The sequence below is a fragment of the Fukomys damarensis genome, unplaced genomic scaffold (genome assembly GCF_012274545.1).
Source record: "Fukomys damarensis isolate Sample0158 unplaced genomic scaffold, DMR_v1.0_HiC HiC_scaffold_10, whole genome shotgun sequence".
NCBI classification, from domain to species: Eukaryota; Metazoa; Chordata; class Mammalia; order Rodentia; family Bathyergidae; genus Fukomys; species Fukomys damarensis.
In genome coordinates, this window is record NW_022900922.1 from 36,899,338 (window position 1) to 36,911,008 (window position 11,671).

Consider the following 11,671-nt stretch of genomic DNA (forward strand, 5'->3'; position numbering starts at 1 on the left):
CCTCTATAAATCACTTGGGTGATTATAACTACATAATTGTGTACTTTGCAGAGAAACGGCTTTTAATTGTATGGACTGTCACTTTGAAAGAGAGTAGAGAGGGGAAAGGAAATGGAAAGGAACTCGATTCTCAAAATCTGTACAATTTTATTTTTTATACAGTTGTAACTTTACTGTAAAAGAGTATTTAAACATGAAATTTACTAGTAATTTATTATTAACTTTACCAGAAAATCCATACAAGTCTTTGTCAGTGTATTTGGATCCCTAGTATATGAAAACACTCACCTTGCATATTGTTCTAAAGTTGAACTGTACCACTGAACTGGCCGGTTAGGCAGATCTTTGAATGGATCTTGACAGGGATATACTTCTTGTATTTCCTTTGTTTTTTTCCCCACCCTTGATTTCATGCTCAAGTGTGGTGATTTATACTCCAGGGCACTGTGCCATCCAGAATAGAAGAGGTCAGTGTGGTAGCATTTCATAGCTTTGCTTTTATCCACAAAGCCCTGCCACCCGCTACCCGTGACTCATGCGTCTGCTGGTGTTCCTGATAGCAGAACGTTTTGATTAGCTGTGCAGAGTACCTGCTCATTATTCTCATCCTGTCCACGTGTGCATGTGCTGATGCGTGTGAAATCTAGAGGCCCCAGCCAGTGCTGAAGCATAATCCTATCTAGGCCAGGAAGTGCCTGGCTGCCCAGATACTTCTCGGAGCAATAGGGCAGATACTGAATCTCTCACTTCCTTCCTGTCCTCTGTTCCATAACACCTATGGCCCATGTGGGTGTTTGATACACTAATCCAGCTCTCTTTCCATTGTTAAGAGAGTCTATAGAAAACAAATTTGTGATAAAATATCTTTAGGCCCATCATTATGGATTGATGAGGCTACTGATGGGTGAGTTGCCATAAAGATAATTTATTACAATAAATGTACCTCTTGTAAATCTTTGATCTAGGTCTTCTAGACCTTGGACAGGTCAATTTGTCCCAGTTTACTCCTTTGTAAAAGTGAGGCAATAAAGTACCAATTGCATATGAGTTCTGTGAAGATGGATATAAGACATGGAGAGCAGGTATGAGATGGACGTATGAGGCATGGGGCAGGCACTCTTCCCATTGGCATTCGGGGTAGTAGGAGAGCACAGTAGGCTTTTTTTTCTCTGAGGGATTAAAGACTTCATAAATGGCAAGAATAGGATAAGGAGACAGACCAAAATGGGTTCAAACTAAAGGAATTTGCATTTAAAAAGAATCTGGGGAATGCAGTATTTCTTGACCACAGTGTTTCCTTCTTGTGGAGAGGAAAAGATGGACTGATCCACGATATATCTGCACACCGTGTGCCACCCAGCACTCGTGCACTCCTACCCAGTGCAGCTGCTGTAACCCTTGAGCTGACAGACATTTCTAGAGCTTCACATTGAGGCATCTGTGTAGATTGCCTTTTTCCTAATCATTTAACTAGAAGTTATATTTCTATGCCATGGCAATATCTGCTTTATTTTTGCTGGTTTTACAATCTTTAGTGCCATTTTCCTTATAGAATCGCCAACATTATTTTAGTATATTGAAATTATTATTATAAATGCTGGATTGTACAGATATACCTGGAGTTCACATTTTGGTATTTGCTTTCTTCCACTTATTAAGCCAAGCATTTACAATCATGATTTGCAGTTGGAAGGACCATGTATTTCAAACTATGGTATTTGTAGGAGTTCTACCCCTGGAAATCTCCTAACCTGTTTCACATATCAGTTTTTGAGTGGCTTTTATGAGAGATGAAAATTAGGTAATTTTATAAACTTTCTACATACCACTTATAAACTAGCTGGCAAAATAAAGCCTATTGAAAGAATGGGTGAAGGATATAAAAGATAATAAACAGTTCCCAGAAGAAATACTTTATAAGATCGCAAACACAACAATCTCTTCAGTCTTACGCTAATCAAGAAATGAAAGGAAAAAGATCTCATTACTCCATTTTTAACATATCAAATTGGGAAGATATTTTTCAAAAATGAACCTTTCCTTTCATGTGCAAATCTTCCCTTGTTTGTTTGTTTTAGGCAACTGTGGGCCTAGCACTCACATTCTGACCTGTGAAAGCCCAGCATGTGTTGAGGGCGAGCTTCTGGATCCTGGCAAAGTAAAATGCAGGATGAAGGGTGGTTATCTTGCCCCTGCTGAAACCTCCACATCAGCCTCAGACATTCATTCTTTCTCCCTTTTCTGTTTGTGCCTGAGTGTGAGTGTATGTGTATGTGAGAGAGGGAGAGAGAGAGAGAGAGAGAGAGAGAGAGAGAGAGAGAGAGACACCGAGAGAGAGAGAGACACCTATGCCAGACAGAGGGCCTTTCCCTGGCCCACAGGGAAAGGGTGGTCCCACAGAGAGACTCTTCCCTGAAGGGCATGGTCAGGTCTTTATTATTCAGAATGGTGATCCTTTGCTTATCATGTTTCTGGATTGTTGTGTTCCTTTCTACCAGGTGTTAAATCAAAGGAAGCGAAAGTTGGTTGTTTGGTGACAGCAGACTTTATGGAAAAATAACTTTCAACTTTCAAGACAATATGAGATGGTAGTGTATGTTTTAAATACTACTGACCTGACCGATGTCCTCATTTCCTTGTTGCCGTTCAGTTAATTATCACTCTGTTCCTCAGTACTGGCTCTGTTCTTGCTCTTGGCTCTCCAAATGTAAGCTTGAGTTTCAGCAGTAGATACTAACTCAATCTCTTCATTGTAGGTGTTTGTTAAGTAAGTTTTAGGGCAAAATGTTGAGGTCTGGGAGTTTAGAGACCTGTTTCTCTGATGCCTCTATAGCTGTGTGTGTGTGTGTGTGTGTGTGTGTGTGTGTGTGTGTGTGTGTGAGTGTGTGTGTATGTGCACATACACACAGGTTCTGCTACTTCCTGTGTGACTGTACATTAAACACTTAACTGTTTTGAATCTCAATTTCCTGATCTGTAAAATGAGAGTTGGATTAATCAATCCCTATGGTCTTTTGAATTCTGTGAGTCTGACAGACATTTTTATTCAGTGATTTGTTACAAACATGAGCCAGGTGTAAATACTTTTCAAATATATTTTGCCCCTGGATGGTTCACACCCTAATAGTTAAATCATTTAAAGCAGCAGTGATGAATCTTTCAGATGCAAACTGCCTGTTGTGGCATGTGTGTCTTATATTCACCACAACTGATTTAAAGGTTTTATTCTGATTCAAAACAGCATCCTTTCTTAATCATTGAGGTGTCTGTAATTTACTTAGTGGGGGCACAGAATGCTTTTATACTATGTTTGGAATTAGATGGAGTGATGTGTTTTTAGAGCAACTACAGTATACAGAGTGAAACAGTGTGGAAGACCTGTACAGATGATACTTCCTTATTTGCAGAAGATTTGTTCTTTTTTCTTATGTTTGAGATGATCTAAATAAAGAGATTTCATTTCATTTGTGGTATGGATTCTCTATCCCAGTACTCTTTACTTACCATCTTATCCTGTTCAAAGAAGCTGCCAAATGGTGCTTAAATATTGATTATACATGGTTTAGCATTCTAATTTATCACACAATTTAATGGGGCCAGGCTGTCACGTTGCATATAAGAGCAGTCCCTTTCCATTTGTCCATGCAAACTGCCAGTGCATCCGTGTTGTAGAAAAGCTTCTGGCTTCTCCCATCTGCAGTACTGTGATTGCCCTGGCACATATGTTTGGACTTGGTGGGTGTGTGGCGCTAGCACATGGCTTTCCCAGCCATCTCTGGTCATTGAGAGAAGGGGGTGCCTTTCTGTGTTTCCTTCAGTTTTTTATAGATATGGAGTTTTATAATTTTAAATAGTAGTCAAAATATGACTATTAAATTCTAGAGTTTACTTTTTTATATGACTTGCACTGTGACATTTCTGAGTACTTCATGAAAAATGATCTCCTCCTCCCAAGAACAGTATAAGCATCAGGTATAGTAAAACCAGGCTTTTTTACACCCTGGGCAGGGGCCACATCCCTCCAACATGTGTCCCCATCAAGGAAAGTCCACCTCCACATTCACTGTACTTCACAGGAGCACATGCACCCATAGCCAAGACCTGCGAGATCTCATGCACACTATTCTTTCTCCCTCTGAGCTCTGGAGTGTTCTCAGATTACAGGACTTCTCTGGGCTTGAGTCACTTGATTAAAAGTGGAAGCCCTGTTTAATCCATAAAACACCCTGTAACGGAAAATGACTGAATCAAGTTGGTTTAAAAATGAATTCTTTATGGTCTCTTATTATTTTGTTGGGGTTTTGACATGTTTTGGTAGCTCTCAGATGGAAGAAGCCAAGGAAGGAGATTATTTCCTAGGTGAAAATCAGGTAAGATTTGGATTCTATCTCTGCCCTCATCTAACTAATGGTGTGATTTTTGGTAAGTTGTCTAACTTCCTATGCTTCAGTTACCTGTGAGGCAGATTGCTGCTTACCGTCTTAGCTGAGTCTTCTGAGAATAAGACAAAATATTGCTGTATCTTGAAAATATTAAAGCCATAGTGATTGCCTAAAACAGCCTAGCATTAATATGAAATAGATACCCTTAATAACTATGTGCAAAGTTAAATTTACAGGGGTCATAGTTGGGCTATTATCTCTTCAGTTTAAAAGTTTTCTGTAGCAAACTTTGAGCCCAGGCTGGAATTTATACCAGATTCTGGTTGTATTCATACTGAACAAGTTGGAGATTTAAGTCTGTTCTTTGGTTCCAGAAGATTCCAGTGTCAGAACTGGATGTTCACTGCAGGCTTTGGCTGGAATGACATTTCAGTCATCAGTCTGACTGGAGCATTCTTTATCAGCTTGCACTTCAAGGGAGGTGGAAACAGCCATCCTGCTTGTTGGGCGGACATCTGCCTGCTCAGATACCGTGTCTCCCTGAGGATCCCTCTGGGAGACCTACTGGGCTCCCTGGGCTGGAGACCGGGAGCCCTTGCTCGGCTCGTTTCCCACTCATTGTGCAACCTCGGCTCTATCGCTGGACAGGCCTGGCAAGGAAGTGAGGAGGAAGCCAGTGCCACTGCTGGTTCAGAATGTTCCAGTGTGGTTGGAAAGTTTGAGAAGCGGCTTGGGTGAGAAGAACAAGATCTCATTGACAGAGTTCAGTGCTGGTCAGGTCTGGTTCACATCAGCTTTCTAAATAATCACAGATCTCCCACCCCAGAGAGCTCTAGCACAGTCACCTCTGCTATTTTTTTTTTTTTTTAACATTCTGTACAACTGTGGAGGAACACAAAGCATTTCCCATTTTTATTCAAAGAGAATTCTAAAGCATGGAAAGTATAGTGGTGTCTACTTCAAAACAACACAAAAGCATACAACTTCATGTTTACTAGGGCTTTCCAACCTATTGTTGAGATACGATCCTTATTTCAAACATTTTTCCACTGAGCTGTTCATTGATTGATTTAAAAGACTACTGATTACTTGAACATTTGAGATGGTCATGATGGCTAACCTGCTTGTCCTGGCCTGAATCAGTCATCCTTATGATCTGAGTTAGCACAGTGATGAAAAGGCCAGACACTTTTTCTTCTTCACAGGAGCCTATGAACCAGAATATTTATGTCAAAGCATCAGAAGAAAATCTGCTGGGGATACAAAATGTATCCCTTGCTTTCCCTGCCTAGTCATTTGGCCTGAATTTCTGCAGGACTTCTGCATTACTGTTGCAAGCACTCGCTTGGCAGTCTTGTCATTTTCATGACCCATAGTGTGTGTGTCACTAGTTTCAGCTTTAGATCAGTGAGTCTTGCTTTGTTTTTCTTTTTCCTGAAATAACTGGTTGGAATTGAAGCTCAGTGGAATCTTTTCAGTTTTTTCAAACTGAGGAAATCCAGACACTCCTAACTACTTCTGAGGACATACATTTCCAGTAGTTAGAGTTTTATGTTCATGTCTGGGTGGCATAAATCTGGAGAGGAGACTCTCCAGGGATAAAAACAGAAGAATACTTACAGGATCTGTTGTAAAATAGGGACCCAACTCTTGTTCTGAGGGAGGCTGGTGACTTTTCACAGTATCTCTAGAATGGGTAATATCACAACTTTTGACTTCTTGGTAGTTTAATTAGGTATCTCACACACTTTCTTTCCCTTAAAAATGGTGCAAAGAATATTGTTTAACTAGAAACTCTACTCAGAAATTTTAAAAACAATTATTGAAAACCAGTTGAGAACCTCTGTGTTTCATCAGATGCTTTCATCTTCAGTTAGTAATTAACTACATGATTTAATATTAATGCAAATAAAGTATTTATTATTAAATAAAAATTAATATCCTCATTTTTATTAAATTCATATGTGTATGCCCATAATGTGCTGTGAGCATGCAGATGCGATTTCTTTCCCATCCCCGTACACACACATACACCTTAAAACTTTTTATCGCCTCTCTGACTTTCTGGAATCCTGGAGGTTAGCAATACCTAGAACCTCTGCAGATGGGCTCAGCTTCAATAATTCTAACTTGCTGTCTTCTCTTGCCTGTTCCTCTACCTGTCCTTCCCTCTCCCTAGCCACCTAACTCTTACTGCATCTCAGAGATTCCTGTTTCACTCCCCACTCTGTCATATTTCTGTTGGGTGTTCCTGCAGCACCCCAGCATTCTGCTTTGTGCACATATGTGCATATTTCATATGAGTAGTAAAGGGCAGAAGGTAAAACCAAGTCCTCTCTGTTGCCTCCTATTACTTCCCTTGGTTGCTGCATCTTCCTGAGTCTTCTGTGGAGCTCAATAAATTACTGTTGGAAAAATACTCTCTGAAGATAACACCATATGTGTTTATTGTCATCTTAGGTACTTTTATTTTGGTTATCAGCATCCTTAATTTTTTGTTAGAGTAGTCTTTTATGTGCTTTTCTCAAAAGTCTTAGTCCAGTCTCTGCTATCCACCATGGGTCTGACGCTTCCCAATTTTCCTTTTCTTTCAGGATGGTTCCTACTTGGCTGAGTTCCTGTTGGAGAAGGGCTACGAGGTGAGTGACTCAGTGGTGTACTGGGCGGTGTGATCAGTAGGACATGGCGGCTTCATGCTTCCTCTGCTGCGGTCCTCTTGTGTGTGTTTTTCATGGAAACTCTGATAACAAATCAGAATCCAGGGAAGACTATGCTGCTGGGCCTATGGTCCTGCCAGCTCATTGTGCTGTTTATCTGCTTGTGAGCCTTGGTGGCTCAGCTGCTCCACACACCTCCCCCTCTCTCCTTTAGATAAAGCAGCAGCCTGTACAAGCCAAGCTGCAAAATTTATGATGTAATGTGTTACATAAAAATGTTCCACTCATGGTGAAGTCACTTAATTTGGAAATTGCACAGAGCAATAAAAATGAAGCTGATTGTTGGCAAGCTTGAATGAAAAATTTACACTTGGAGGTTTTTGCCTTCTAATGGGCAGCCATACATATCATAGAAGCTGAAAGTTTTAGATTTGTTGCTGCTGTCGTCGTCATCTTTTTCTTTTCTTTTAACATTTTCTCCTTTCCTTAACAAGAAACAGGGGTTTTTAATATTAAATGTGATGCAGTTTGGTATGCACACTGCTTTTTTTTAGAGAGTCTTAAGATATTTGCTTGTGTATAAATTTACAGAGACTAAAAACCTACACAATGGTCCATGTGCTCTGACTTGCTTTGCCTGGTCTTATATATTGATAGCTTTGCCTTGTGTCTTTATTCCAGTGGTAGGAATAGTGTATAAAAATGTGCAGTTGGGACAAATGGAAAAGCAACAACAAGGAATGCAGTATCCAATGAGATTTTGTAAAAATGAAAATTAATTGTCTTACTGTATTGTTTAAAGAATAATGGTAAGAAAAATCCAGAAAAGATCAGCTTCAAAATCTTACCTGATAGCTTTGACTTTTAGACTTTAAAAGTCATAGTAGATGTGTGTAGCACCGTTTTACTCTTATCTAATTCTACATCTTGTAATATCAAAAAAAGGCAAACATTTATGAATGTATGTATGTGTACATGAATACATTGCTATGATAATTGAGGATATAAATGTGTATTCTACAGAGAAGAGAGTTTTAGAATCAATCATATGTAGTTCAGAAGAGTGGATTTAGGAGAACATTCAGGCAATATAAACCTTTTAATGCTTTTAAATATTGAAAGAATGACAGAGGGCATCTGCAGAATGTGTGGATCCTGCTGGAGACAGCCAGGAGCTGGTGCAGTGGTCAAGGTACAGGTGAAGCAGGAGAAGGGGCCAGCTGCACAGTGGTGGTTGCAGCTTGAAGAGGGAAGTAGTGTGACAGCAGCACGCTCCAGCTGCCTGAGATCTTCTTTGACATGGACACGGAGGGTTGAGAGCGGGAAAGAGGTTGGTGGTGACCAGCAGTGCCCTTATAGTCCTGAGGACTGGGGCTTGGCCATGTGCTACCATCCCAGGTGAAGGCAGCATCTCTGTAACTCAGGGTTCCCGTGAGGGCTAGTGACTGATTTAACTACTAGGGGAACAAGGTGGTTTAAGGTATTACAAATCTGAGAGGGCTGACCTCTCTGAGCTCTTTTGAATCAGGCCAGTGCACTAGCCTCAGAAATAACTGGGAATAAGAGTTTCAGGTGGCAAAGTGCAAGCCAGGATCAGATAAACACTGTGAAGAAGAGGCTTGATGCAGAGGCTGAGTTGGTCTGAGGAAAGAAGTAGGCACTCTCTGATTGGCTAGCATGACAAGGCCAAGCCTGCCTTAGGGTTGTGCGGAAGTGTGTGCTGTTCGGAGAAGCACTGGCTAAGAAGAGCTGCTAAAGGGCAACCAGGTTGGCGGGGTAAACAAGAAGAGATCCTCTGTGGGGAATTCACACAGGACAGTCAGCGTACACCTTTGCTTTTTCTCTAGTTGAAAAAGCAAAGAAAGAGCTTAGCTAACCTTAAAGCAGAAGCAGACATTTGTGAAAGGCTTTGAAAGGAATAGCATATATTAAAAGACCAGTTAGTAATGGTAATTAACCTTGTATGACCACACACTTTAGATTTCTGAAGGTTTGAGGCCTGGCCATTTAAATGTGGCCACTGAAATCTATATATCAGATCATGTTTAGAATGAACTCTTTAACATGGAAAGTAAAGTACAGTAGTCAGTCATCTCTTGGTTTCTTCAGGGGATTGGTTTAAAGAGATCCAACAGATAACAAATTTACATATGATCTACACATCTCCAGGAATACTTTAAATAATCCCTAGATTATTTACAATAACTAAGACTATGTAAATATTATATAAATACATGTATTGTTAAGAGAATAATAGTAAGAAAAGTCCATGTGTTTAGTATAGATACACCTAAATTTTTTTTTTCAGTATGAGCTTGATTGAACCTATGGATACAGAGTCTATGGGTATAGGAGGCTGAATGCATTGCTTTATCCCCTGGTCTAGTTCTCAGTGAGAAAGAACTAAAAATTATCATTGTTATTATTGCTTGTCTTGAATTTTACTCAGGGTTAAACATTAAGGAAAACAAAGAGAATATATCCAACATTGTTCATTATACCTGACGATGTCCTCTCACAATAAGGAGAACAAATTACCAGGCTTTATGAAAAGTTATCCTGTGAATATACTAAATTCTGTGCCTTGATGAAATGCAAAGGGCCGTTCTTCTTTACACCCACTTGGCCAGTACAGAGAAGTGAGGTGGACCAGTAGCCCAGCCCCCCATAGCAAAGGAGACCTGTTGCTTGGGCATTGGACAACCAGTCTTGGTCCTTCTCTGCCAGTTGCTGGCTCTTTGGCCTTGAGCAAGTTGCTCAGCTCCTCGAAGACTTAGTGTCCTTGTGTGTAGATGGGGGTGATAGCACACCTGCCTTCTGAGGTGGTTGTGAAGAGTAGGTCAGATGGCCCATAGGAAACACTTTCCTAGGGCCGTCTGTGGAGTACATAGGGCTCACTGCTGCAGGAGTGATGGGGAGACAGTGCTGATGCCAGCAAGCCTGTGGACAGGGGTGGCTTAGAAGGCATGAATTAGCATTGTTAAGAGGCAGTCATCTTGCCTAGGATGCTAGAGCCACGTGTATTCCTTCCCATCATTAGGGGAAAAGGAAAATCAACAAAAGCAAATCTTTTATGGAATCATATTCTAGTTTCACCTGTCTTAGCACTACCTATAGCAGAGAAGTGACAGCATATTGCCAGTAATGTACCTTTTGTCCATTTACAGAGAAAAGCCAGAGAAACAAAGGACTAATTTGAATGCTTTAAAACTGGGCATTTATCTGGATAAATATGAAAAATTTGTATTAAATAACTTGAAAACAATGAAACAGCATATTGGAATTTAAAATAATATATATACTGTGAATTTCTTTCTTAGGAAAGCATCCATTACCACCTCCTTTGAGGTGGAGTATAAAAGTAGGAAATAAGGGTAAAGGATTGTTTGTTATTTGGAGATTATTTGTTAGAATATTGAGTTCCTACACTTACTTTCTTGATCTATGAGTGTCTTTGAAATATTCTTTTTCTGGGTTGTTGGAAGCCTGTGTACCTTGATTTGAAAAAAGGCCTTGCTTTTTATGGATTCTGTTTGGAAACTACTGAGTATCAGCAAGTTTGATGAGTTTACCCTTTCACACTATTGCTTACTGGCTGGGCAATCTCAGGCAGCCTCCTCAGCTGAAGGGTGGGGATAGTAGTGTGGTTGCTACGAAGACCCAAGTAAGTGACTTAGGGTCTGCAAGATCCGTGTCTGGCACATGGTGGCTGCTGTGTGAAAGTTAGCTGCTGATAGTGGTGTGACTTAGATCAGTGATGGCGAACCTTTAGAGCTTCCAGTAAGAACAAACAACCTGCTGTGGTATGCGTGTCATGGGTTCCTCACCATTGACTTAAGTAACCTATATTTCTCAAAAGATGGGTGGCACTAACTACCCCTGGGAGGCATCGCTGCCTCTGAGACAAATCCAGAGACAAAAGAATTTAAAATCCAGTGGTCAGAGTTTTCTTGATCATAATAAATAAAACATTTCACTGTTATAATACTTAATCTGACTCTAGATTCTGAAGCAAAATGAACTTTGTTCTGACATGAAAAGATCTTAAAATTTCCCTCTTGATTACTTAGTTAACTGGCACGTGAAATTTGTTAGTCATAACACCCACATCCATTTATTTTAAGATCTTGGTTTTTCAGAATTATGTTTTGTTTGAACTGCTGTAATTTAATAATGATTCTGATTAAGTTTATATAAAGTCATTTAGCTCATTTATCTCTTCAGTCTGGTTTCCCAACCCTCATCTCTTTTTCTCCCCCAAATCCTTCTAAAAACAAACAAAAAACCCTACCTATATCCTTCTGTAAAGAAAAAGCTGCTAATCTCAAATTCTTAACTAGATTACGCAGTTTGCACACAGTTTGGCTTGTCTTGAAGTTTGCATTTCACCTGTCTCAGAAGCAGACAGACTCGGCTTTCATTAGCTCTTAGAATAATACCTGCTGTCATGGATCAGGCATTTGGCAGCTCTTTATTTCCCTGTATAACATTCCAAAAGTTGGAAGTTGGGATATATTAAAACACTTTTTTTTAAATGAGGAAAAACCTCAAAAAGTAGTGACTTTAAGTGTGACATTGAGATCCTGTGTTGCTTATTTGCTGTAATTTTTTTTTTTTTTTTTTTTTTGGGGT

General features: G+C 39.9%; 1 protein-coding gene across 1 annotated transcript in view; it reads left to right on the plus strand.

Moving 5' to 3' along the window:
* The window catches only part of Gmds (GDP-mannose 4,6-dehydratase), a 520,891-nt gene that overhangs the window by 48,386 nt on the left and 460,834 nt on the right, over nucleotides 1-11,671 (plus strand). Inside the window, exons 4-5 of the mRNA XM_033761793.1 lie at nucleotides 4,757-5,116; nucleotides 6,970-7,021. Coding sequence (XP_033617684.1) covers nucleotides 4,757-5,116; nucleotides 6,970-7,021 — 412 coding nt within the window. The remainder of the gene's footprint in view (nucleotides 1-4,756; nucleotides 5,117-6,969; nucleotides 7,022-11,671) is intronic.